The following is a 27,389-nucleotide window of genomic DNA, read 5'->3' as shown; positions in this document are numbered from 1 at the left end:
CTGGGCACGCTGCTGGAGCAGAGCATGGGATGGTGATGGGTGGTTGGTTCCTAACTGGAGGAAATGCTTGGATAGTTCTGGAAGAGCTGTTCCCAAAGCTGAAGTGCACAGAGAGCCAGGATGGGGACTGGGGGGGAGGGGGGGGCTGTACCAGCACCCATCATTCCCCTGCTTTGCAGAACACCCCCAGGGCATGGCTGGCACTGGGAGGTGATGAGCCCTGTGACAGGGAGATTCCTGAGCTCTGCCCAACCATGGGTCACCCTCAGCACATTCTGCAACACAAACCCCCCCCACCACCCCCACACACCCTTGGGTCAGCCTCAGGGGGACGGGGATGGAAACCCCCCAGGTGGATGGATGGGCACAGCCTGCAGAGATGCCAGCTTGGCATCCCCCTCCTGCCAAGCTGAAGCCCAATTCCTGCTGTCACAGTGGCCCTTTGGTAGGCAATTTATTTACCTTGGATGCCTCAGCCTTATCGTTCATGGAAATGTTTATGCTAAATATTTATATGGCAGGACTGCATAAACTGAGGCTTCCTGGGGAAACAGCCCAGGCTGCATTTGGAGCAGGCGCTGACGTCTCCTCCCCTGGTACTGCAAAAGTTAAAGGTACTTTCTCACTTCTCCCTCAGAATCACATCCTCAGCACCTCAAAAATCACTTTCTCTTCTTTTTTTGTTGGTTTTTTTTTTTTTTCTTCATCTGGCCAGAGGCCTCCTCACAGCTTCCTGATGAGAAACACAGGAGACCTGACAACAGCCCTTTGAAAAAACAACATCCCCGATTCCACTAACTCGTTAAACAGAGAGAGCCTGAAAAGTGCCAACACTCCTATGAGAAAAGACAGGAGAGGGAGAGAGAGAGAGAGGGAGGAAAGAAAAAAGCAGGTTATTTATAACGCCAGGCAGCGTTAGGGTCTCTTCAGTCTCTCCTGCAAACTGGCTGCTGCTGGGAGGTCACTCCCCAAAAAAACCTGCTGAGCCCGTGCCCTGCAAGCACAATATTTGAGTTGGGATCTGGGGCGGGCACCAGGTTTTGCAAATCAGAAGACAAACTCACATGCTGCTTGACACACGGGAGAGCCCGGAGAAGAGCAGCAAGGCTTTGGGAAGGAGGCTCCTAGCTTGGTAAGTCCTTCTCTCTATTTATTATGAGGGGGTTTGGGGTTTTTTTCTTTTCTTTCTTTTTTTTTTTTTTTTTTTTTTTGGGGTGTTTTTTGGGTGGTTTGTTTTTTGTTTTTTTTTTTCTGGTGTTTTTTTTTTGTTTGTTTGTTTTGCTTTTTGGTTTGTTTTGCTTTGGCTTTTTTGTTGTTTTTTTTTTTTTTTGAAGCCTGATTTCCATACCCTTGCCTCAGAGGGTGGGCAGCTGCCACACAAAGCACATGCCAGCTCCCAGCTCCAGGGGTGGCACAGCTCAAATTCCACAGCTCCCCAGCCACCACGGAGGAGGAGAACTCCTCTCCTCTTGCCCCTCTGGCAGCTCCTCATCCATTTGGCCAGGAGCTGGGCACCTCCAGGCATGGACACCCAGGTCTGGGCAGTGCCATCTCCCTCCTGGCACAGCTCTGCAGGGCTGAAGCTGCTTCCATGCCTGGCACAGAGGTGATGGGCAGAGGCTGTGGCTGAGCACTTCTGTGCCCCTTGCTCCAAACCCAGCTCCCCCTCAGGGGTGAGGACCTGACCCCATTCTCCCAGCACCCTTTGGCAGGGGTGCAGGGGCACCAGGAGGTGACACAGCTCTCGTGGCCAGCACCCTCACCCCCAAACCAGGGCTGGAACCCCCCGGGGAGGGGAGAAGCAGCCTCCAAAATGCAGCAGAGAACTGCAAGGACATGGCCCGGGGTTAGCAGCCTGATGAAGGGAAAATTTAAGGGACCCCATGGATCCATCCAGCCCTGCACAGAGATTCCCCCCTTGGGAAGGGGCTGCCCAGGGGCTCTGCCGGGGTGGAGGAGCCCCGAGCAGAGCAGAGCAGAGAGGAGCAGCTCTGGTATTTCATCGGGCAGAGTGCCCTGGAGCGCAGGGAAGAGGAGAAGAAGAAACTCCTCCAGCACTGCCAAGCTCCCCCGTTGCACGCAGCATCCCGGAGGATCGGGATCGTTTCATCCGAGCCTGCAGAGAGGGAAGGAGGGAGAGGAATGGGCAGGGACAGAGCTCTGCCTGCTCAATCCCGCTTTTCTTCCCGAGGCAGCAGCCTGGCAGGGAGCCCCGGTGCCAGGACAGCCCCACAGACTGTGTCCTCTTTGTCCGCCTCGCCGGGGGATGAGGACACGGCCAGGTTACACCAGGTGACCCCCCCTGCACCCACCCAGGGCCACCCACCCCAGCTGGGCTACTGGCCCAGGCTCTCAGGTTGCCCGCAGGAGCGGAGCTGGCAGCGCTGCCGGGGCAGCCCCGCGGCCACGTAGGTTGGACCAGCAGCAGCTCTGGCTCCTCTCCTCCTCCCAACTGCTCAGCCCCGTGGATTTCCTGGAGGTTTTTCAAGCTGCTTCGCTCCAAGGCTGCTCCTGGTGCCGGTTTAGCCCCGAGAGGAGGAGCGGGGATGAGGAGGAGCAGGGATGAGCTGGAGCAGGGATGAGGAGGAGCAGGGATGAGGAGGAAAAGGGATGAGCTGGAGCCCTCCTGCCAGCGATGCTGAACCCAATTCCAAGCCGAGGGGCTCTGCCCTGGCTCCCAGCCCTCAGCCCGGCTCCCAGCCAGGGTGCCAGCCCTCGGTGGGCTGAATCCCACAGGCAGGGTCCCAAGCATCAGGTCCAGAGGTGGTTCCTTGTCTCCCTGGCTGTGTTGGCCTCAGTGGGCCAGTGGATGATTAGTGTCCCCTTTTTCCTGTTGTGTTGGGGCTGAGCTCTGGAAATCTAAGCTTGAGAGTGTTTTTCATGTCATAATAATAATAATAATAATAATAATAATAATAATAATAATAATAATAACCAGAAGTTGTTTGCCAGGATTTACATCAGTCCTGAACAGCATGAGCATCCAGCCTTTTTTTTTTTTTTTTTTTTTTTTTTTTTTTTTTTTTTGGGAGGGTGTGGGAGATAAGGGATGAAACCCACAGTAAATGATGTTGCCATCAAGGGCAGCATAAATAGAGCCCCTAGAGCTCTATCAAAATATGCCTCCAGATCCATCAACCTCTTCTCACAGCCACCCCTCTCTTCTGCTTGGCCAGAGAGAGGCCAAGTCCTTCCCCATCCCTCCTGTGCAGATCCCAGGTGAATCCCAGGCACCTCAGGGCAGAGCTGGGTGACCTTACATAAATTTGGACCACGTGCCCCATGTGTCTCCATCCTCTGCTCAGCTGGAGCAGAAATACCCTTAAAGATTTTGCAAGCAAATATCCACCGGGATGGAGGCTTCTGGCAGGCCTGAGGTGAAAAGGAGGAAGTTTGGGAACCTGCAGACAAGGGGCATGTCCACAGCCATGCTTTTTCGGGTGGGATCCACTCAGGTCCCCTGGTTCTCCAGCTCTGCTGCCAAATGCCACCCAACCCACCCAGAGCTGCAAACCCACCCAACCCCTCTGGGTTCCCAGGCCCTGGGGGTGCAGCTCCCCCGCCTGCAGCCCTCCCACCCGAGCTGGCACTGCTGATGGTTCCCTCCCCATTTCCTTTCCCCCCCAGGTCCCTCCAGCATCAGCACCATGCACTGGGCCACCATCCTGATCGTCCTCGGGCTCTGGGGGTTCTCCCTGGGTCAGTACAACGAAGAAGAAGACATGGCTTGGCTCCAGTACTACCTGCGCCAGTCCCGTTTGTCCTCCTACAACTACATGCCCTACTACGAGGATGAGAACCCCCCTTATGTCTACTCCTACCTCCCAGCTCCAGAGATGGAGGCAGAGCCCGGCCCTGAGCCCCAGCAAGCCCCTTCCTGGCAATGTCCCCAGGAGTGTGATTGTCCCCCTAACTTCTCCTCGGCCATGTACTGCGACACCAGGAACCTGAGGTACCTTCCCTTCGTGCCTTCCCGGATGAAATACGTCTACTTCCAGAACAATCGGGTCACTTCCATCCAGGAGGGGGCTTTTGACAATGCCACGGAGCTGGAATGGCTCGCGCTGCACAACAACCAGATCAGCAGTGAGAAGATGGGCAAGAAGGTCTTTGCCAAGCTCAAAAGGCTGGAGAGGTTGTACATGAACAACAACAACCTAACCAAGGTGCCCAGCCCCTTGCCACGGACCCTGAGAGAGCTCCACTTGTCTTATAATCAGATTTCCAAGGTCCCCTCCAACGCTCTGGAGGGTCTGGAGAACCTCACGGCTCTGTACCTCAGCCACAACTTCATTTTTGAGATGGGAGCCTCTCTCAAAGGGCTCAAGTCCTTGATCCTTGCTGACCTGAGCTACAACCACCTCAGGAAAGTCCCCGACGGGCTTCCAATGGCTTTGGAACAGCTCTACCTAGAATACAATTACATCAACACCATCCCTGAGGACTATTTCAAGGTCTCTCCCAAGCTGCTTTATGTACGGATGTCCCACAACAGCCTCACCAACCAAGGGCTCTCTACTGACACTTTCAACAGCAGCAGCATCCTGGAGCTGGACCTCTCCTACAACAGGCTCCAGAAGATCCCCAGGGTCAACACCAACCTGGAGAACCTCTACCTTCAAGGCAACCAGATCAATGGTGAGCAGAAACACTGTCAACCAAAGAGGGTGGTGGAGAGAGGGGTGGGGGTGCAGAGCTTGTGCCTCCCTCTGGGACACCACCTGGGGTAATGGTTTGAGCAGGAGACTTCCAGGGAGCCCTCAGCAAGGTGGGAATGGGACCCATCATGTCCCAAGACACATGGAGCTGAGATATTCCAAGCTCTGAGTGCTCCTCTGTGATGCACGGAGCCATTGCACCGCTTTTCCTGAGCTTTTCCTGAGCTTTTCCTGAGCTTTTCCTGAGCATCTTCTGGTCTGATTTGCCAGAAACCAGCTCTGGGCAGAAGCTGATGCACAACCTGGGAGGAGTTGCCTTGGTCCAACAGTTGCACACAGGCTGGGGGGGTCACCAACAGAGTGGACCAGAGGTGGGGGTCCCCATCACCCTGGGCAGTGCTACTGCAGGAGATGGGGATGTTCCCAAAAATCTGCAGCCCCTTTCTCCCTCTGCCCCCCTCCCTCCCTGCAGGGCCCTGGCACAGCCCGTGGTCCCAAAACCTCCTCCAGGGTGGGGGTCCCCAGCCAAGGGGCTCATCCTTGCTGAGGCTGGAAGAGACAGGAGCTCTTGGTTATTATATTAGAGCCATTAACACAGCATCTTCTGCCAGGACTAAAATCCACTCCACTTAATACACAAATAAATAAAAGGAACAGATTGTTCTGGGGCTGCTATTTATAAAAATAAGCTAGGGGGGGAAAGAAAAACACAACCAAGCAAAAAATCTCTTGGAAAAATCCCAGTTTGCCCCTTTCACTTGCCGGACTTCGAGGATAGGACCCACCTGGAGAGGTTTTGGAGCCCCAGGCACAGCTGGGATGGGGGGGGGAACGGGACACAGGGAGCTGTCTGGGTGCTGCCATCAGCACAACCCCGCAGCCAGGAACCGACAGAAACACAAAAACAAGAACAGATTCCCAAATGTTTGCTTTCCAAACGTGGAGCTGGTAACGTCTGCCCACAGATGCCACCAAACGGGGCCGCTCCCACCTTTCCCGCAGTTTTCCCACCGACCTTTAAATCAGCCCCGGGAGCGAGGGGCTGAGGTCCGGGCATCCAGCACCCACCTCTTCGGGGGCACAACCCGCACCCCATGGGGTATCAGAGCCCCTCCAGACACCCAGAGGGGTCTCTTCTTGCTCCCTGCCCACCGGGGGGCTCGCAGCCCTCCAAGCCTCTGGGTGCAGGGGTCCCTCAGCACCCCTCCGGTGTCCCCCCCCTCCCCAGCACTGCCCCGTCCTGGAGCTTTGCTGCCCTCTAGTCGGTCGCTTCTCTCCCAAATCCTGCTTTAAATTTTTTCGGAGCTGGTTCCACCTCCTCCCTCCAAACCCAGGAGTTTCCCTGCCGGCTGCTGACAGATGAAAGGGAGAGGGGATGAGCAGAGGGATGGGCTGGGGACACAGGGATGTCCCCCCTGATGGACATGGGGGGTCCCATGGTGGCTGGGGGCAGTCAGGGGCTGGAGGCTGCAGCATGAGACCTCACAGAAGAGGCTGCAAAGGCAATTCCTGATAAAAAGCAATGGTTTTCATCCATCTCCCCCTTTCCAAACCCTTGGACAGGCACAAACTCAGTCTCCTTCCCACTGCAGCCAGAAGCATCAGTCAGCAGGGTGTCAAGGCCATATTTGCAGCATTGTTGGGTTATTTGGGGGTGTTTTCATGTTTTTTCCTGCCCACCTTAAAACAAACCATCTCCCAGAGGTCGGTACCCTCAGACCCAGCTCCAGAGCAGCCCCCTTGATGTTTCTTCCATCATCCCCTGAAGATCAGTCACACCACGAAGGTCAGAGCCAGGCCTGAAGCTGGTGCTCAGTTCTTCACCTCCTCCCTTCTTTTTCTCCTCTCTCCTCACCACCTTTGAATGCTGGAGTGTGTCCAGAGAAGGGCCTGAGGATGTTCAGAGGGCTGGAGCACCTCTCTTGTGCAGACAGACTGAGAGAGTTGGGGTTGTTCAGTCTGGAGAGGAGAAGGCTCTGAGGAGACCTCTTTGTGTCCTTCCAGCACCTGCAGGGGCTACAGGAAAGCTGGGGAGGGACTTTAGAGGATGTCAGGGACTGAGAAGAACAGGGAGAATGGCTTCAAACTAGAGGAGGGGGGGATTTAGATTGGATATTAGGAAGAAGTTCTTCACCAGGAGGGTGGTGAGACCCTGGCACAGGTTGCCCAGAGAGGTGCTGGGAGCCCCATCCATCCCTGGGGGGTTTTAAGGACAGGGCTCTGAGCAACCTAAGCTGGTGGGAGGTGTCCCTGGCCATGGCAGGGGGGTTGGGACTGGGTGATCTTAAAGGTCCTTTCCCACCCTGAAAATCCTATGATTCTCTCCCCCTGCAGAGTTCTCCATCAGCAGCTTCTGCTCCGTGGTGGATGTCATGAACTACTCCAGGCTCCAGGTCCTGCGGTTGGACGGGAACGAGATCAAGAGGAACTCGGTGCCCCCGGACGCTCCCCTCTGCCTGCGCCGTGCCACCATCATCGAGATCTAACCTGGCTCCCTCCTCCAGCCCCCTCCCCAGCCTCAGGACTTGGCTCTCCCTTTCCTGGGGAGACCCTGACTCCCATTTTAATGCAGCTTGGCAGCGTGACTTGGCTTCCGCAGCAGCACAAGAAGGGTCCCGCAGCACCGGTCCACGCGGCTCAACCATTCGTCCCCAAACACTCCCTGGTCCCAGCTCTCTGGCCACTCAGGGTGGGAAAGGTCCCAGCATGGTTTTCCTTCTGACCTCATCACATCCACCTCCTCTTCCCTGGTTCGGGTGGGATGGAGCCAGGATGGGGGGGAAGCTCAGCTCACCTCAGCTCACGTGGCACTGAGTGTCTGTGGGGTGCAGCAGGAGGGGTTCAGGTGTGGGTCCTGCAGAACCAGCAGATGGGAACCAGCTTCTGGGCCAGGTGCCAGCAGTCACTGGGAAGAACATATGGGAAGTTGGGAGTTACATGAGTAAAGGGTTAAAGACTTCCTGGCTGCCAGCATCCCTCAGTCTAGGAGGTGGAAGACCAAACCCACCCTCTTCCCCCTCCATCTTTTTCCCCTTCAACCAGCTCCAGAGATTAAGGAGAGAAATCTTTCCTGATGATGCCAACCAGCTTTCAACTGCTGAGGTTAGAGAGAAACACCCTGAGAAACACCCTGTTCACAGGCCCTGGCCAAGGGTCTCCCATCCAAGGGTCTCTCCCTCCTCCCACCCCACTGGCTCAGGGCAGGACCAGGGTCCAGGGATGGAGCAGTTCCTGGTGCTGTCACCCCCAGCTGCTGGGGGATCCCCCACATACCCAGCTCCATCCCACCCATCAGCATGGCTCCAAGCTCCCTCCCAGCTCAAAGCCCAAACCCCACAAAGTGCCAGTGACATTTGCAGCAGCAGCAGCACCTTTGAGTTCACCCAAACCACCCAGCTTGGTTCCTTGGATGGTTTAAACCTGAAAAAAGCAAAGGGGCAGCTGAGCTTTGGAGGTGACCTCCTCCAGACCCTCCTCATTTAAACTGCATGCTAACACTATAGAAACAAAAACTCCAAAAAAAACCAAACCTGTACTATCACCGAAGCATGAACTGTAGATTTCATACCGACCAATAAAGCCCTTTCTGTAACTGCACCCCCCGTGTCTGAGGAATCCCAAAGGCAGAGAGCAGGGGCTGAGCAGCTCCCAGCTCTGCCACCTCCCCTCCTGCGGACCTGATCCGGCCTGGATTTGCCTTCTAGTGGTGGTACCAAACATAACATGTGTGGAACTCCTTCCCCACGCCGAGGAGCTGCTGCTCCAGCACATCCCAGATGGGGTCCCGGGTGAGGAGGTTCATAGAAGGAAAAAAAACCACATGGAAAAGTGTCAGGGAGAGAGGGGAGGGATGGAGATGCTACTGGTGCAGCTCTGTGGGTCGTTATTTTCCAGATGCTTTTCATTTTCTCCCGCCCCCAGCCCTGATTATTTTTAACAGCTTATTTATGAGCTGGAGGATGCTTTAAAAAAAAAAAAAAAAAAAAAAAAAAAAAAAAAAAAGAAGTAAAAAAACAACCAAACAAAAACTACACACACACAAAAAGCCCCATACCAACCAACCAAACCCAACACAGATATTCCGCATGGGCAGGATTTGTACAGATCTGGAATTACACAGAAAGTGCCACGGCCTCTCCTCAGCACCCCAGGGGCTCCCTCAGCTCCAGGTTGGTGCCAGCTTGGAGTTTGGTTCCCCCAAACATCCCTGGTCCCCATCCCCCCAATTCCAGAAGCCAGGCAGGAAAAGAGGCACAAAGACCCCACTGCATCCCCCTCCTCTCCTCCAGCACATCCTGACCACAGCCAAACCCAGGGAGGTGCAGATCCTCCCCGAGGTGATGACCCCGGCCCATGGGGACCCCAAAGCTGTCCCTGGATGCTGGCATTGCCTGTCACTCGTGGCCCTACCCAGGCTGGCAGAGCAGCCCTGGATTTCCCTCCCCAGAGTGGGGCACCCAGGGGTGCCCAACACCTTTGGTTCCTTCTTGGGTAAGGCTGGGCTGGGAGCTGGGCTGAAACCAAGTTCAACCCCACAAGAAAAAAGGGCTCAAGGGGAGGCAAACCTGAAGGGGCTGGAGGCCCAGGGGTGTTTGTAGGGACCTGGTAACAGGGTTTGGTGGCAGCAGAGCAAAGCCCGGAAGAAGAACCCCCCCCCACTGCTGCTTCCAGCAGCTGCTTGATCCCGCAGGGGTGATGGGGAATGGTGCTGTGCATCCCGCAGCGCTGGAGGTGAGGGGGCAGGGGGTCAGTGCAGCCCCCTGCCCTGCTGCCTCCCCTCCCCCCAAAAATAGGGGGAGACCCCATTGGTCCTGGGTAAGCCAATCACTGCCTTGTTGTTGTGGTAGGGAGGGCAGGGAGGGGAGCTCGGCCCCCCCTCCTCATCCCCTTCCTCTTCCTCCTCCTGTTGCTGGGAGGAGGTGCAGGAGGCCCCAGCAGCCTCTATCCCACCGGGAAGGAGGAGGAGGGGGTAGTGTGGGGCTTTGTCCAGATCCAGAGAGAAGTGCAAAGGAGGGGGAAACCCCAAACGAACCAAACCAAACCAAAAAAAAAGCTCTTCAGACCCCTTGGAGGTGTGCCCTGAGCACAAGGCTTTGTGGGGCTGCTACAGGAGGTACCAGCAGCTGCAGCCCCTTCCCAGAGTCGTATTTGGGCTGTGGGCTGCTCTCAGGGTCTCTGCTGCACCCCCCACCATCACCCCACATCTGCAGAGGGGCTTCAGTCACAGGCACCAGACCTGAGCACCCTCCCTGGGGCTGTCCCTGCATCAGACCCTAAAACCCAGCAGCTCCTGAGGGCTTCCCCATGGGGACAGGCAAGATTTCTCCAGAGCTCCCCTGAAACCTCCAAAATTTCACCTCTACTTTTTTTTTTCCTTTTTTTTTCCAGCCTCTTCCCCCAGATTTTCTTCCCCTCCTCATTTTTTTCCCCCCTTTCCAGCACTCCTCACCTCAAACACTTCCCAGGCTGTTTGCAAACATCCCTGTGGGAGGACATTTCCCCAGGAAGCTCACGGGGTTTGTTTCAGATCAACCCCTCATGATGTTTTCCTCTGCTCCCAAGCAGTGAGGTTTGACCCCAAAACTGGAGGAACCTGCAGGGCCACCCCCTACTTAAGTGACCTCCAGGCACAGCCCCCTCCCCAGGCTTCAGATTTGATGTGTGAGCATTTACAGAGCTGGGGATGAATCCCAGCCCAGGGAAATGTCACCCCGTGTCAAGTCCTTGGGCATTTCCTTTTGCTCAATTCTTCCCAGGCTGAACCTAAAACCTTTATAGAGTGGAGGAGCTGAGAGGACAAAAGGATGGGTGGCCAGGTCACGGCTGCCCCCACCACTCCTGGAGTGCTGCTGGTGATGGGATCAGCAATAAAAGTTGATTATTAATAAAGGGCTTGGATCCAGCCCATGGCAGCTGGGATGAGAGATAAGAAAACTGCAGAGGCAGAGGGAAAAGAAGCCGGGAGGGGCCTGGAGAAGCTGCCAGGACCCCTCATCTCCCACTTGGGTCCCATTTCACAGAGGGGGAGGTGGAGATCTGGAGGAACTGGGAGGTTCTGCCCTGCCAGCTCCACATCAGGAGTAAAATGGAGATGGGAGTTTAGTGCTTGGGATTTTGGGTCTCTCCAGGTGGCTCTGGAAGGATGAAGAGTTTGGGGGCTAGAGCAAATTGTGGGGGTCACCCACCTCACCAAGGGATTCCGGGGGGGCTACTGGGGCAAGACTGTCCCACTCCCTGTGTGCCCCCAGCAGAGTTTGGGGAGAGGGACAGGCAGGAAATTCCCAATCTGTTCAGCTCCCATTCTTGCCTCCCCTTTTGTTTCTCTCACCATCTGTCCCCACACACCCCACACTCCCTCTGCACGTGCCATAAATATCAAGACGGGCTTTGTCTCTGCTCCAAAAGGCAGAGTGGACCCCACACCCCAGCCCTGGACCCCTCCCCAGGGGCTGGCACGGCCACGGAGGGGGCTGGGTTTGGAGGGGAGAGGCTCAGCATCACTCCTCTCCCTCCTCCTGCCCCAGCAGGTTTTTGGGTCAGCACTAAGAGGGGGTGCTCGGCCCCCATCCAGGCTTTTTAACTGACAACAAAGCAGGGAAAGAGTCAGCAAGGGCAGCTGCTCTGCTCCAGGTCCATCCTTCCCCTTCTCTGTTTTATCCGGTGCTATAATGGAAATAAACTCCCTGGTAAAAGGGCATTGTCAGAGGGAAAAGGGGCCTCGCCCTTCGTCTGGCAGCTGGGAAGGCTGGGGACACACAGGACTCAGGGATATTGTTCCCAGTCCCTCCAGCCTGTTCCCAGTAACACGTTCCCCAAAGGACAGGGCTGGATTCACACGGATGTTGTTGCATCCCCCCAGCAGTGACACCAAGAGCTGCCCTGTCCCCAGGCTGTGGGGTGCCAGGCACAGGGACATCCTCAGGGACAAGTGGCCCTTGCAGAGGGGATGGGGCAGGTCCCAGCCCCGGGAGTGATGCCCTAACACAGACCCAACACTGGGTAGCAGGCCCTGGGGTGCAGACCCCAGCATCACCCTTAAATCCCTCTCCCTTCTTACCACCAGCTGGGACGTGAGGCTGGCAGGGACTGCCCTGTAATAGCCACAGGGAAAGCTTGGATGTGGCCCACAAGACACTCGTGGTCAGTGCCACCCCACTGCCGTGGAGCTGTGGCAGAGCAGAGCATCCCATGAGCCCTTCTCCTCCTCCCTCCTCTGGCTCTCCCCGGAGCTGGGAAACGCTGTCCCCAAACACGCAGGGCTGGTCCCAGCTCCCGGCTCCCGGCTCCCAGCTCCCGGCTCCCAGCTCCCAGCTCCCAGCTCCCGGCTCCCGGCTCCCAGCTCCCAGCTTCCAGCTCCCAGCTCCCAGCTCCCGGCTCCCGGCTCCCAGCTCCAGGCTGGGCCCGGAGACACAGCTCAGTGAAAAGCAGATGAAGAGCAAAGCGAGGAGAGGCTCAAAGCCCTGAACAAAGCCCAGGCAGCTGCTGAGACTCACACACACCCAGCTGGAACCTGCCCGGGGCTCTGCGCTCCTGTGCCAGGCGCAGACACCGCTCCTGGAGGAAACACAAAGCGCCCCGGGGCAGCAAACGGAGCCTCTGGCAGCTCCCACCATCCCCTGTGCCCTGCCCTCTCCTCGCTGCCAGGGCCTGGGATTGCTCAGGGATTGGGGGCACAGCATCCCCTGGGGACACGGTGCCCCTTGGGGACAGAGGCACAGCATCCCTCAGTGGCAGAGGCTCGGTGTCCCTGGGAGATGGGCACACAGCACCCCTGAAGGTTGCCAGGACACCCCAAAGGGTGCAACCCCCTAAAATCGGGGGCTGTGGCTCCTGTCTGCTGCAGGGCAGGACCTGTTGGGACACCTCACTCTGCCCAGGGTGCGGCACGGCGGGGCGAGGATGGAGGGGGCTCTGCACCGGGTTACCCAACACCGACAGACTCCACAAATAACAATAATTACTATTATAATAGATAATAAGAATCGTATGCAAACCCCCCGGCGAGCCGAGCGAGCTCTGCCCTGACCCGTGCGGCTCCGAGGCGTCTTTTCTCCCCGGCTCTCAGCTCTCCTCTGGGAAACAAAAGGTGCAAAGTTTAGTGGTGCATGAAAGAAGAAACAAAACCCCGGCCCCGGCTTGGCCCTGGCCCCCCCACCGCCCCACCAGACAGATGGCAACAGTTGTCCCTGCCCACCAGTTGCTCGCTGCCGCCCAACAAGCCCCTTTTATCCCCCAAACAGGTCATAAATGGGAGCGTCGGAGCTGGATGGGGCCAGGATGGGGATGGGGATGGCTCTCCCCACGGGATGTCTGGTGGAAAACAAAAGCAGCTGAAAGCACCCCCTCTCCCCCTGCCCATCTGTCCCAGCCTTGCGGCTCCTCACCCCAGCAGCAAGAGGGGCGGGGGGCTCCCCGGGACCCCTGAGCCCCTCGGTGACACCCCAGGAGCAGACACAGCTGGGGAGACACCGCAGGGCCGGGGGGGCTGTCCCAGCCTTTGTCCCATTCTGCTCATCTGGATGGGGGAAAACTCATCCCGGGGCCGTGGGATCAGCCCCCCTGCCCTCGGGGGAGCCCCTTCCCCTCTCCCTCCCCGCTGGAATTTTGGATAAAGCAGAGACCCCCACAGCACCCACCCTGCGGGTGCTCCTGCCCGGGAGCAGGGAGGGGGCAGGGGCTGAGCCTGCCGCAGGCTCGGTGCTGCTTTGAGGGGGGGATTTTTTTTTCATTCCGAGTTCTCATTAAGCAACACCCCCGCCTGCCCCATCTGCTGCTGGAGCCCCTCCAAGCACAGCGAGTTCCAGGCACCGAGACTGCACCCCATGGGGGGGGTGAGGGGGGCTGAGTGGGTGTGTGGAGGCATCTGCCCGTGACCTTTTTGGAGGAAGGATGGGTTTGTTGTTTGCTTGGGTTGGTTTTTTTTTTTTTTTTTCTTTGTTGTTTTTGTTTGTTTGTTGGGTTTTGTGTTTTTTTTTTTTTCACCGGGTGGTTCAGTTTTTAGTGAGGACTGGGAAAGCAGAGCAGTGCCCTCTCCTTTGCCCTCCTTCCAGGGGGCTGCAGGGGTCTGTGGGGCTGTTGGGATGTTCCAGGATGGATGAGCTGAGCCAAGATGGGTCATAAGCTACAGAGGGCTCAAAGTCTGGCTGTGGCCAGATGCAAATGGAGGTCTGAGAAGCTGGATGAGTGAGAAGAAGGTCTGTGGGGAGGAAGGGCAGGCAGGGAGCGTGGTCCTCAGCCAGGAATCACTTTGCCATCCAAGCCAAGCAACAGAAACCGACAGGATCCCACACGCCCACCCAGACCCAGCTCCTGCCCGGAGTCCCGGAGGGCTTGGGAAAAGGCTTGCATCAGCCCTGTGGGTTCAGAGCAGGAGACAGAGCTGCCGTGGGGACTTCCACCAACCATTTGCTGGTGCAAACTGGCAGCGCTGGAGCTCACCGGTGCAAGCAGCGGCGATGCCGGAGCCTGCCGGGAGGCTGCAGCCCGAAGAACCGCGGGCTTGGCACAGCACCAACCCCTCCGTACCCTGCAAACCATCTTCCCGTTGCTGGGCCACGTGATTTGAAGAGTTCGCAGAGCTCCAGCAGATCCTGGGAAGATCACCAAGGGCTGAGGAGCACTGGAGGTGATGCCCCGGGGCCCACGCCTCCCCCTTTTCCCAGGGCCGGGAGCTGCTGCCGGCTGCGTCTCCCCAGATACAGGGGAGTGCGCTGCCTGATTGGCCTTGGGCTCGGCTGAAATAGCCCGTGGCTTCCCAGCACCCTGCTGCTGGCAAGTGAGGAGGGCAGGAAGCACCTGGAGGAGGCCGAGCCCTGCACGAATGAGCTGGCGTGGGGAGGAGGCTGAGCGGCGCCCGGTTTCGCTTCTGCCCTTCCTCCAGCTGCAGAGGCAAAAGAGGCAGAGCCCAGAGCCTCCTCTGCCACACTCCCTGTCCCCAAGCACCTTCTTCCCTCCCGAGCGAGCTCTCCCATTTGCTTGGTTTCAAAGGGGCTCAGCTCCAGGGTGGGCAGGGGTAAAAAGTGCCCAGAGACAGGGACAGTAATAATGGGGCCGGTAGGAGCTGAGGTCTGGTTTCCTTGGGAAGGGTGGAAATAACCCCAAGAAGCAGTTTCCCATCCTAAGTGCAGATGTTGCTTTTCTGATAACTGACAGCTGAGAAACGCCCAAACTTCTGCTAAAGGGAAGGCAGGAAAGGGGAGCACACAAACACACCAAAAAAACAAACGTGTTTTGACATGAGTCAACCAAAACATCCTCATGGACCCAGGGGGACCCTGTCCTGGGGTGGTTGTTGCTGCTGGGTCAGGACATCCTTTGTGGCTGATTTGGGCTTTGCACAATCTGCATTTCCCCAGAACTGCCCCAGGTCCTGCAAGGAGGGACCCAGGAGCAACCAGTGCAGCACACACGGAGCTGGGGAGCCTTGCAGGGGACAGGACAAAGCTCACCTGCCTTTTTACTCCAAATAAGCATTAAACACCTTTCCAGACTGCTGGGGTGGGAGGAGAAGGTCTTCCTGAGAGCCAGAATCCCCATCCTGCCCGCAGCAGGGTTTTTGTAGGGGATGACATTTCTAGGTGGGTACCTGGGGATACTTTCTGGGTTGAAGTCCTGGGCTCTGCTGGGCTGGCTGAGCTCCTCTCTCCTGCCAGGTTCTGGGAAGCAGGCAAAGAGCTGAGTTCTTCCCAAGGACACCTCAAAGGCAAATGCAACACCCCAGTCTCTGATTACAAAGGGCGTTTGACCCCAGTTCCTTGAATCAGGCACATCCCTGCCCGGCTGGAATTCAAAAAGCCCAACAGAACCCCAGCCAAAGGCTCAGCAGAAAACAAGTCCAGATTCCAAGAGAGGCCAGAGGTGGGCAGTGGCCGTGGGAGTGGAGGTTCAGTTTCTTTCAGCCTTTTTCAGAGCTGCTTCAAGCCTGCCAGGGGTTTCTGGGCCCCCAGGACATGCTCTGGTTGTGGCCCCACACTCCTGTGGTGTCCTCAGGGATGTGCTGAGAGCTGCAGCTCAGCATCCCGAGGCACAGAAAGGGCTTGGAGGAGGGCAAATAAAGATCCACCCAGCTCATCCAGCAGGTACCGTGATCCTACCAGCAGAAAAATGACAAGCAAAATAAAAATAGCAGATGAATCACCCAGTGAAAGGCTGATGGGGGGGATCTGGTTGCAGCACAGGGAGGGTTGGTTGACTCCTCACGGAGCACTCCATGGTGTAAGAGCTGTATTTTTATCTTGGCTGTAAGCAACACAACTTTTAGATGATCTTGGCTCTGTCTGCTGGCCCAAGCCCCAGCCACAGGCCATGGCATGGACTAAAAATGGGCCACAGACCGAGGCATGCAGGCCCAGGCAGCCCACACTGGTCTGGACATGCCAAAGGAGGGAGGAAGGCCACCATCATCTGACTTCACCAAGCCTTTGAACACGGATGACTCCTCCTGAGCTAATCAACAACTGAATGGGACACCCATTCCTCCCGACAACCCTGTTTCACAAGCAGCAGCAATTTGGGTGTGTTTATGGAAACTAATGAAGGGATGAGTTCAAAAAAAAAAAAAGGAGCGGCTTTGACAAAGCACCAAAATCAGCTCACAAATTGTTTTCCTCTCAGAGGCAGCATATTGTGATGAAAGGAGGAAGCAGCTTTGCCCCCACCAGGGAGAGGAGTAGGACCAAGCCTGTGTCCCCCTCCCTTGGCATCACCTCTCTAGGAAGGCACTGACACAGGGAACAGGTTGCAGGTTTCAATTCAAGCCCTCCTGAACTCCATAAAAAAAGAGTTTGGGATTGAAAGTAGCACGAGCTGAATTTTCTGAGGTCCTTAAATCCTGGGAGCTTGAAAATGGGCATAGATGGGGATAAAACTCATGAGCTGGACATCCCCATCCCGGGATCACTGCTCCATGGTGCTGTCACCACCCTCTTGACACAGCCAAAACAGGATCTCCAGTGAATCAACCCCAGCTGCCTTCATCATGAGGCCCAGAGGATTCTGCACATACCTGAACATTTCAGTCCCATGATGTCTCCCAACCCTTCCTCCTCTGCTGGCTCACTCACCCTTGGAAGAACAGCAGAGGTGGAGAAGCTTACCCAGGAACCACCCCTGTGCCTGGCTCAGCTCATCCATCACTTCTTTCCAAGACTTTCTGACATTCCTAGGGTTGGGTGAGGGAGCTGGCAGATAACTACATTCACACCTCCGTGCTCTGGCAGGACACAGGGTTTCTACAATCCTGCACTGAACAAATCCCCTGCTGCCCAAGCCAGAGCTCAGGATGGGGAAGGAGGGGGCAGGACACCCACAACCTTGCCTTGAATCATCAGACCAATTCCCAGCATCAATTCCTTGGGTTTAGAGGGTCAGGCTCAGAGTCAGCACGTTGACTAAGCAGCTTTTTTTCTAACCCTCCTCCTTGACAGAGCTGGGTATCAGCAGTCACCCACACTTTAACCAAACCCACGGCCTTTGCCACGTGGGATTCAGGCTGCAATCCCAACCCTCTCCCTCCTTGCAAGCACAGAAAAGCTCCCAGCAAGAAAACAAGGCTCATTTGTACTGCTACATTTTTATTAAAGTAACAAAAGCATACATTTGTCAAAGGATCTGTACAGTCTGTATATAAAAACACTACTATACAATTAATAACCATCCACTCCCTCCAAGTGTAGCTTACAAACTTCCTACCATTTTCACCAAATACAAAAAGCAGGTCCCGTTCAACAGTCCAGCTTGTTTAAAAAAAAAAAAAAAAAAGAGACTGGAAACCCCTCAAATTCACTGTCTGAAAATCCACACCATTCAGCTCTGATCAGGCTTGTAGGCAGAAGGCAACAGAGCACACTAATTCACAGCTTTTACATGGAACCAGCTACAAGAGAGAAATGGATTATACCCAACTTGGGTTGGTTTTGAAGGAAAAAAAAACAAAAATAAAAAAAAAAAAAACCAAAAAACCAAACCAAACCCCAGACACCTTTAACATCAGACTCCTCCACACCAGGGACAAAAAGAATGACACTTGGCTATTCTGGTTCTGGAAGTGGGGGCATTAAGAACAATTATAGTGTATTCCTTTGGTGTGGGCTGTTGTTCCTGAAAATCTTTCCTGATAAGAGGAAGGGAACAGAGCAAAAAGGGGGAGGTCAATCTTAAGACTACTTTGATCCTGACAAATTACAACCCAAGGAAGTACCAGCCTTCAGGAAACTCCACATCCAGCCAAGGAGCCCAGCAAAGCAAACATTGCTCAGCCTGGATGCAGCTCTCATCATGGGCTTTCCACGTAAGCAGGTTAAGTGAGGACTCCAAAAAGCACCAAGATCCCTTTTCCTTGAAAAGGGAATTTGTTTTTTGGAAGTTCTCAAGTATTCCCCTCTTGGTGAGGTCACCTATTGCACAAGTTCACCAAGGGAAAAGCCCCAGTGCTTCATTTCAGCTTCTGCTTTGCTGACATGAGAAATTCAAGTGATGCAGAGGGAAGTGATGCAACTTCTGAGCCACTGCTATTACTGCTCAAGGACAAACAACTCACCACTTGACATTTTAAAAAGGATCTGTCAATTGAGGAGAGTTTTCCAGTTCTGGAATTCATGATTTGAAACTTACAGAACTCCAAAGTTACTTTTCCATATTAGTAGTAAGAGCTGGGGAGCTGTGCTGAACTTATGTTGTTGGGTTTTGTTTTGTTTTGTTTTTTTAATGTATTGAAGAAACAAGCTACAAACTGTGGCAGATGGGAAGTTTCCTTCCTCTCCCAGCATGCCCAAGATTTGGAAATATATTGCACAAATGTCTGAGAACTTGATTCATCAAAAGTTGGGCAAGAACAACTCTGGTTACGCCAGACAGCTGCCAGGTCAGAAAAGAGGAAGGGTTAAAAAAAAAAAAAAAAAAAAAAAAAAAATCGTGCTGAGAGACAAACCTGGGGAAGTTTCATTACAAAGCACTGTGTCAATGTCCTGCTTTTTCTCCCAGGATCACTGGAGGAGCACAGCAGCTGGGTAGTAAAAAGGCAAGGGACATACAACATCTTGGTAAAGGCTCATTCCAAACAGGCAAAGTTCTGGGGGCAGCACTTTCATTTCCCACCCCATTTGTAGGGAGCCCAGAGCAGTTTAAGAGCCAAATCCTCAACACTTGGGCAAAGTCTCCCTGAAAAGAAGTACCCCTGGGACTCCAAGAGGAGTTCTGCTTGCACAGACAAAGCACAGGACCAGGCATTAATTGTGCAAAAGTTATGTACCAAGAGATCAGCCCCAAACCAGGCCCCTTACCAAGGTAACAGTGGAGACACCTCCCAGGGACAGCCAGATGCTGGTGACCCAGGGCAGGAAGAGAGGCAAGAAGTGCTGGGGCTCTAAAAGCAATGTTAGGACACCAAAGCATCTGAGGATCCCAAATAGAGAGGGAAGAGACTCCCAATACTTCTGATTTTAAGAGACAGGGCAAAGGGGGTTCTCATACACCAACCTCTAGGGCACAAGGCAAGTTGCTTCAGCTCTTCTGGAGAAGTGAGACTGCAAGTTGTCAGCACGGGATTAGGCAACTCTTACAAGCAAGAGGCCAAACTCCACTCTTGGAGCAGGGAGAGGCCACACAAGAGCAGCTGTGGGCTGATGTCTTGGCCCCACAGAGCAGAAAGGTTTTGTAATTCACAGCAGTTCAGTGCTGGATTCAGGGTCTGGAGCTCGGTGTGCAGCCTGCAGTGGGTGACAGCACCAGGGCCACAAAGGCCACTCCAGTGCCACCACTGCAAAGCTCACCTCAGGGATCTTCTCTGCACAGCCTGGCCCCCAGTGCATCTCTGCCTTGCTCCACGGAACACTGATACCTGCATGGCCCCGTCAGTCCAGCAGCAGGCAGGAGAGTTGGAGGGACTGGAAAAGGCCACGCTTCCCCTCTTTTTGTGCCAGGAGTGGGGCAGAGCAGAGCTGCAACACGGAGTAAGTGCGTCCCGAGGAGATGTGCAAGAGCAAAGGTGAGGGATCCCAGGGTCCCAAGCATCACCTAGCCCTGTGGAAAAATTCCCAACACTGTCTCCAGGCTGTGCAGAGATTAGAGCAGCTGGGGAGTGAAAAAAATTAGTGGAGTAAAGACTCCTTCATCCCTTCTCCAACAGGACTGCAATACTTGGCAGTAGAGCAATAATGTTGGGTACCAGGATGGTGTGAAGGTGACACATCTCCCACCACCAAGCCACACTTCCCAGCGTGGCTCTTCCCCCTCTTCCTCCATTCCAAGCTGCCCAAATGAGCAAGCCAGCCCAAAATTGTCATCCAACACTAATTAGGTAGATATTGGCTTCATAATAAAAACTCATAAGCTTGCAACAGCTTTAAAAAAAAGGCACCGAGAACACCGCTTCTGCTCAAAGCGGTGCCCAATCTTTTAATTTTGGATTTTCTTGGATTTTTTAAAAAAAATATAAATAGATCTTCATCTTAAAAATAGATCCTCGGGTGAGGTATACAGTAGCCCGTGTCTTGGCAGTGTAAGGACAAGAGGAGTATTTAGCTGGAGACAGTCATGATGTAGTTTTTGGAAGGACTGGTGCGACCCAACATCATCTGGTTCTTGCAGGTCAGCATCCCATAGGAGCTCGCAGCCTTGGTTGCAGTTGCTTCGTACAAGACACAGATGGAGCCGTCCTCCCCGATGCGGTACGAGACCTCGTAGGGGTCCACCCAGAGCGTGAGCTCGCTGGGCAGGAGCTGGTAGAGCTGCGCCAGGCTGAGTCCGATCTGGCTCGCTGCTTTGCTGATAATTGGGTCCATTTTGTGATTGATCCGGATGCAGCGGTAGCCAGAGCCTTTGAAGGGTTTCTCAGGAAACCAGTGATGTTTGTAGTGCTCTGCAAGGGAAGCGAGAAGGGGAGAGTGGTGGGTGGGTGAGCAGCGGGTTTGAGGTCTGTGTCCCAGTGGAGTCCCGAGGGGATCCCACAGCTCGCAGGAGGAACCGGAGCCCTCCTCAGGCTGCCTCCGTCTGATGGAGGCTCCAGAGCTCAACTATTCAGCTGCTGCTTGCTCCGAGCCGGAGATGTGCAGCTCTTCAGGTCCCAGACAATGGTACCAGGGGTGAAGCAACGGGACCTTCTCAGCCCGGGGGTGTCCGGGGCAGATACCGTATCACCGGAACACCACAGACAGGGAGCCACATCCAAGTCATTTTCTAAGTTCAGAAGCACCTTGCTACCACTTATCTCAGCACAGAGGGAAAGAAACCATCCCTTCTTCAGGCTGATAACACCCGGCTGTGTCAGGGAGGAGAGCCTTGAACCACCCAGTCAGGGCTGAGCCCCAAACAAAGGGAGGGGTGCAGCAAATCCCACTTCTTGCCAGGAGACACAAAGCAGCTTTGGATTATTCACGTCAAGCCCCAGGGTTTCAAAGAGATAAACAGCACAAACCCCTCAGAGACAAAGCCAGGGCTCTGCTCACTTTCAGGCAGCTGCTTGCCCGGGACCCCAGAGGGACCCCGGCAGGTGCTCGGGGAGGGACACAGATTGAAAAAGCAAACAAAAGGCAAACCCACAAATAGGTGCCCGCCATCCCCGACGACACAGCTGGGTGTCAGAGAAGGACACCGCTGGGTGCCCAACCTCACACGACACAGCTGAGTCCCCACGTCCACGGGTGGCACCGGGGAAGGACACGGGACACCCGGTCCCGGGGCGGTGTGCGGGGAGAGGACGGACACGAGTGAGCTTTTCACCCCCCGCACCTTTTCCTTCTCCCCAAGGCTTCCCCTGCCCGCAGCTCACCTGCCAGGGCCTCCCGCAGGGCTCCGCTGAAGATCTGGAGCTGCTGCTCGCTGACACAGCCCCGCGTCCGCAGGAGGTTGGACACGAAGCCCACGGCGGCCGCGATCTCGGGGAGCATCTCGGGCCGGGGAGCACCGCGGCGAGAGCTGTGCCGGTGGCTCATGGCGGGGCGGGGAGAGAGAGAGAAATCGCGATAGAGGAGGAGGAAGCAGCAGCGGAGGAAGAAGAGGAGGAGAAGGTGGTGGAGGAGCCGCCGCTCCGCGATCGCTCGGGCTCAGTCTGAGCCCCCGGCCCCGCGGCCCCTCCCCTAAATAGGGGAGCGCGGGGAGGCGGCGTGGGGAGCGCGGCTGCCATTGGCTGAGCGGCTCTGTATGCTAATGACGTATGACCTCAGCTCAGTGGAAGGAGTGACGTCACTGCCGCGATGACAATAGGAGTGACGGGAGGGCTATTTCTGGGGCTGATCGGAGAGGAGGAGGAAGCGAGGGGGTGAGGGGTGGTCAGGGCTCAGCCACCTCCCCAGCTCTCCTCACCCCCTGCTCCAGAGGCTCCGAGGTCCCGGGAGGGGTTTTGGGGTCCCGGGAGGGGTTTTGGGGTCCCGGGAGGGGTTTCAGGGTCCCGGGGTCCCGGGCAGCTGTGGGTGCTCCAAGTGACCCTCACGCGGTGGTGGCTGTCGTGGGATGGGGGCTGCCCGGGCTGTCCTGAGCGATTCGAACCCCCCTGGGATCCTGGATCGGCTCCAGAGTCCTTTGTCACGCCCGGGCAGCCCGTGTTGTCCCACCCCAGCTGCTCCCGGGTCCCTGGTCCCTGTGCAGGGGGTTTCCTTTCCCCACCAGGTTTCTGTCCCCAAATTTCCTTCCCTGAGACACATTAGGAGTTGACTGTGGTGTTAATCAAAGGTTGGACAGGATGATCTTGGAGGCTTCTTCCAACCTAAACATTCTGTGATTCCGTGTGGTTCTGTGATTCACAGATCCTTGTTCCCTGGGCAAGGCCAAATCCTTCCCAGAGATCCTTGAATAATATAGGGAGAACATTCCATCCCCTGCACCATCCCAGGCAGGGGGCACCTGCCTGTAACCCCTTTCATCTCCCTGCCTGAAGGAGCCTTTGAGGTGAGGAGCAGACACCCCAGGACCTGGTGCTTCCCTCATCCCAAAGCCAGGCTGGAGAAATATGGGATGCAGGAGGAGGTGGCTGCAGTGCAGGGGATGTGTTTGATCAGGGAGCAGGCAGAGCAAGCCAAGGCAAGCATGGAGCAGAACCAGGAGCCTTGGGTTGGCTCCGTCCAGCCCAGCAGGAGGGGAGAGCAGAACCGGTGCAAGCAGCGCTGGGCTCTGATGCTTCCTGAGGTGTCAGCAGCACCTTGAAGCCACTGCAAACCAGGGAGCTGCACCAGCTGGCCCAGCTGCCCAGGATAAAGGCACTCGCCCAGCTTCTGCTGAAACTGGCCCCAAGCTAAAGCAACAGTAGGAGGCCAAGCTCTTTTTTTTTTGCCTTTGCTTTGATCAACCATGGGAGTTGAATCCCATCGAAACGGGACGGGATTTCTGAATGAATATTCCTTGGTGGAGAACAGGGATTGTTTCCAGCCATTGTCTCATGGCCCCAGATGCCTCTCTTGGCTTGCACCAGGGGAGGATCTGAAGCCACAGCTCTGATGTGATCCCCTGGAAAAAAAAAAAAAAAAAAAAAAAAAAAAAAAAAAAAAAAAAAAAAGAAGAAAAAAACCCCAAAACCAACAACCCAACAAAAAAAACCCAAACCAAAACAAAAAAACCAACACGTTCTCCTCCTATGGCCGGGGCCTCATTTGGCATCTTCCACAAGCAATGGGTGCAGCTGGAGAAAACCAAGGTGAGGGAATGAGCTCATCTGGGTTTGCCTCTGCCTGAGGAGCAGCCCCAGAGAGGCTGAGTCACCCCCAGTTCCCACAGTGCTGCTCCCTGGGCTGGCACAGAGCTGTGGCCACACCACTCCCTGATAAGAAAGAGGCTGCACCCAGCAGCTTCCATCCTGCCAGCACAGCTCCACCTCACCAGGGCTCTTCCCAAACCACTCGGGGTCCTGTCCCATTTGGGAAAGGGGAACCAGGGCACTGCTCTGCCTGCCCCCCCCTCAAAAGAGAGGGTTTCACCCAGCAGGTTGAGGGGAGGCTTTCCAGCATCTCCTTATACAGCAGGGCTCAAAACTGCAATTATTTCCCCGTGACTCAAGGGTGTAATAGGATTTTTTTTTTTTTTTGAGGCCTTTTGCTCCCAGAGTCTGCAGCTTGTTTTATTCATGCCTCTGTCATTCCTACGTCCACATGGGATGCAGGGGATTGCACGGCTTCTGATGGTTATGGAGCAATGGGCAAGCAACAAGCCAGAGCAAAGAGTAAGAAAATAGCTTTTGAAATGGTAGAAGAGGTGGGTATAACAGCTACTGCCCAAGCAGAGGTTGTGCTGACCCCATTTTGTGTCCTGCAGAGCTTAAAAGGAAGCTTTTTAGGCAGCAGGCACAGAAGTAGGGTCAAGCTAGGAAGATGATAGAGCCAAGGGGTCCCCGAGTCCTACCCACTCCATCTGCCACTCCATTCATCTGCAGAGCACAAGGAATCAAGCAAATCTCTTCCTATAAACCAGATTTGCCTTTGTAAGCTTTGAAATAAACCCAAGGATTAAAGTCTAAGGAGGTTTTTAGTTTGGGGTTTTTGGTTTGGTGTTTTTTTGGGTTTTTTTTTTTTTTTTTTTTTTGGTTTTGTGTCTTGGTTGGTTCGTTTTTTGTTTAAGTCAGCAGCACACATGAAAGAGCAAATGGGTGCATGTGAAACCCAGAGGCCAGCACAATGCAGGGGAGGAGGGGAGGTGTATTTATACTGTAGGAACAGCCAGAGGCCCCTGGAAGAGGCTGGATAAACACCTGGTACCAACCCATCCATGCAGCTCCGGGACTTCAAACGCGGCGGTGCTGTCACCACGCGTGGGTACAGTCAGCAGCAGCAGCAAATGACAAAGCAAACAACCCCCTCCTGGCAGGAGACACCTTTGTACACACAGATGTGTCTCAGCAACAGCCCAAACCAAACCAAACCTGGAGCTTTTCCACCGTAGGCAAGCAGAGGAAGCCTGAGCTGGGCTCGCAGGGGAAGCTGAAAGCGGGGAGGAAGGTTCCCTCATCCAAAAGGATGATGTTAAAAAGCACTTGGATGGTACAATCCAGTCCTGAGTCACTGGACAATAATTGTAGCAAGAGGTCTTCTGTTGTCCAGCCTGCCAAAAATAGCACTAATAGCAAGTGCAGGTTTATTTGCCATTAAGGCTAACAGTGCTGGTTAAGTGGCTCCTGATGATTTAACCTTGGCGAGCAGGTTCCCCTGGTCCCCCCTGCTCCTCGAGTGGCTGCAGTAAGTGGTGGCACCATTCTCCAGATTCTCCTCCTCCATTTCTTCTTAATCATCCTGATTTTAAAAGGCTCCCTCTGCACAGCTTAGGGCCTCGGTCTTGTGTGTGTTCATCTGGCCTGACACGGGTGCTGGGCTCTGAAATCAGATTGTCTTCCTTAAGCTCTTCCAGTAAGAGATTTCCTGTGGAGCTCAAGGACCTCTAAGAGGGTTACGTGCCCATAATTTCTGGCCCTGTTACAAGAAGACTGTGGTCTTAAAGGCAGGGCATAAGGCTCAGTGCACGCTTTCAAATTGCTTGGAGGAGTTACAGAGTAAACACGCAATTAGAAAATAAAATTCATGTAGAAAAGAGGAGTTAGAGCTGGTTTTAATGCTGTTCTGGCTAGATGGGTTTCCGCCCTGTGTTTAGCTGGAAATGGCTGAGAGCGTTTAGATTTCAATTAAAAAAAAAAGCACCAAAAAAACAATAAACCTCTCCATAGCAATTGGCCAGACTAGATTTGTAACTGGTTTGACAGGAATTAAAAGTTCAGATAGGCTTTCAAACGCTCTGGCCTTCTTCATCCAAATGAGGTTCCAAACCAGTTAAGCTGGAAATTTTACAGTACAAGGGGAACATTTGGCTTTCAATCAAGGGTTAAAACTCAGCATGGACAGACCAAACTGCTCACAGGGACTTCTGCTTTTCTAGAGTCAGCAGCTCAGAGTGTTTTATGTACACCTACAAGGCTGTTCCCACGCTACACTTTGACTTGATATTGGTTTTGGGGGTGACGAAACCTTTTTTAGGCTGCTGGGCTGAAGTTCAGAAGGCATGAGACACAAAAACCAACTTCAAGCTGTCCTCAAATACCATTAGAGTCAGCTGCCAGTCAAACAGCCACAGTGTGAATCTGCACCCCCTGTTATCAGCAGTAAAAGAGTTACAGAGAATTAACATTCAAATCCTTCCCATCAGACGTGTCCCACAGCTTCCTAAACTACCTGCCACTTCTCCAGAGTGGGTCCCTCTCCATCACCCTGGCATTTGAGCAGGATTTTAAGGTTATCCATGTAGATTTGGGGAGCCAAGAGCTGGCTTTCTTTACATAAAGGCAAAAAAAAAATTATTTAAAAGAAGTCCCTGTGAACAGTTCTGAGCTGTAAAACCAACAGATGTATTGGGGTGGCTCAGATCTCATGGAATGGCTCTGCCAGAGAGGGCACAGACAATGGTGATGGCAGTGCCAGCAGCCAGCTGGTTGCTAACACCAGTTAAACACAATTACTGGGAATTTAGTGGGGAAAAAAACCCAGGGGTAAGCCGGGCTAGTGTGTTTAATGACAGCCGTAATTGGTAACCTGGGTCTGACCCCAGAAACAGGCCTAGCAGGCAGGGTAAACAATAAAGCAAGAGTCTTAAGCCCAGCCTACACTTAGAACTAATAAGTCCTTTCAAAACAGAGTTGGGAAATAAGACTGTGACTGAACCGTGTGAAATGCAACTGGGGGGGGAGGACACAGACTGCAAACAAAGCCCTTTTAACCTCTTAGCTGCCAGATCAGCCCAGCTTTCCCAGCAACTATCAGCTCCCAGCAGTCCAGACCACAGGACAAGCCCATAACCGAGCCCCCAGAAGTTTATCATCCTGCATGACTCCATGGGGCTGGGTTTTGGGCACCTATTTTGGTGCCTCGGTGTCTTTTGTCAGCTTGGTCCTTTGTTTGGACTTTGTCGCCTGTAACCTGAGTCCCCACGGCAGCTCCCAGAGCCTTGGGATTTGGGGACAGGACATGTCAGGACTTATTCTGGGCATGTCTGCAGTTGCATTTGTAGAGTATCAGGAAAGTTTAAATATTCCTCTCTGCTTGGAACAGATTTGTTCGTGGACTGAGAGGTGGATGCTTTCCCCAAAAGCCTTTGAGCAGCTCCTGAATCCGAAGCCCTGTTCCTTGGAGCCATCTTTCCCTGAACAACTTCCCTCTGATCCACTTTCCTCACTGCATGTCATGTTCCCATGTGGAAAACAATCTATCTGACGCCCTGTGAATGTCACATCTGTTCACAAGTATTTTAGGAAGCAAACACTGCTGTGTCACAAGAAGACAGAACTGGTTTTTTGTCCAGCTACTTAGGACTTTGGACCTAGATTTCCAACGGTGCTGAGCACTCCCTGGTTCCAGCTGCCTTCAGCTCACTTTGGGGCTTTCTCCTTGCCCTGGTACCTGCCCACTGAACCCCTGTTGAGCAGCATCCTCTGTAAGAAGATATTTGTTCCAAGCTCAGCATTACCAGCTGGAGACAAAGCCTCTGAGTGTAGCTCCTCCTGGAGCTGTCTCGTTGGGGGAAGGTGTGTAGGTGACCTCACGCTGATTTTGGTGATGGTTTCCTGTTCTTGGCATTTGGTTATTGTTTTTTTCCACATCCTCTCTGCAGGATGCAACTGCCTCCACCTACCTCTGTTCCTGCTGAACAAAGCTTCAGGGGGTAGAAAGGGGACAATAGAAAAGTGTCCAGCTCACCCAGAGCAGTGTGGGGAGGGAGGTGTTTGCACAGTTGGGTCCAGAGAAAGTTGTCAGCTGTAAAGCCTGGAACAGG

At 54.4% G+C, this 27,389-nt stretch overlaps 3 protein-coding genes across 3 annotated transcripts in view; 1 reads left to right on the top strand and 2 right to left on the bottom strand.

Moving 5' to 3' along the window:
• The window catches only part of PRELP (proline and arginine rich end leucine rich repeat protein), a 72,551-nt gene that overhangs the window by 37,726 nt on the left and 7,436 nt on the right, over positions 1-27,389 (bottom strand). The gene's annotated exons all lie outside the window — the stretch shown is intronic.
• FMOD (fibromodulin) lies at positions 833-8,255 on the top strand. Its single transcript, XM_071768460.1, has 3 exons — positions 833-1,132; positions 3,628-4,638; positions 6,993-8,255. Exons 2-3 carry the CDS (start codon positions 3,648-3,650, stop codon positions 7,142-7,144), a joined length of 1,143 nt encoding a protein of 380 aa, XP_071624561.1. The 5' UTR covers positions 833-1,132; positions 3,628-3,647; the 3' UTR covers positions 7,145-8,255.
• BTG2 (BTG anti-proliferation factor 2) lies at positions 17,214-21,719 on the bottom strand. Its single transcript, XM_071768179.1, has 2 exons — positions 21,424-21,719; positions 17,214-20,514 (listed from the first exon to the last, which is right to left on the bottom strand). The coding sequence occupies exons 1-2, from the start codon at positions 21,584-21,586 to the stop codon at positions 20,174-20,176; spliced, it is 504 nt and encodes a 167-aa protein (XP_071624280.1). The 5' UTR covers positions 21,587-21,719; the 3' UTR covers positions 17,214-20,173.

This window comes from Heliangelus exortis, chromosome 25 (genome assembly GCF_036169615.1).
Source record: "Heliangelus exortis chromosome 25, bHelExo1.hap1, whole genome shotgun sequence".
In the NCBI taxonomy this organism is placed as follows: domain Eukaryota; kingdom Metazoa; phylum Chordata; class Aves; order Apodiformes; family Trochilidae; genus Heliangelus; species Heliangelus exortis.
The sequence above is the reverse complement of the archived record's forward strand: the minus strand, read 5'-3'. Positions and strand labels throughout refer to the sequence as shown.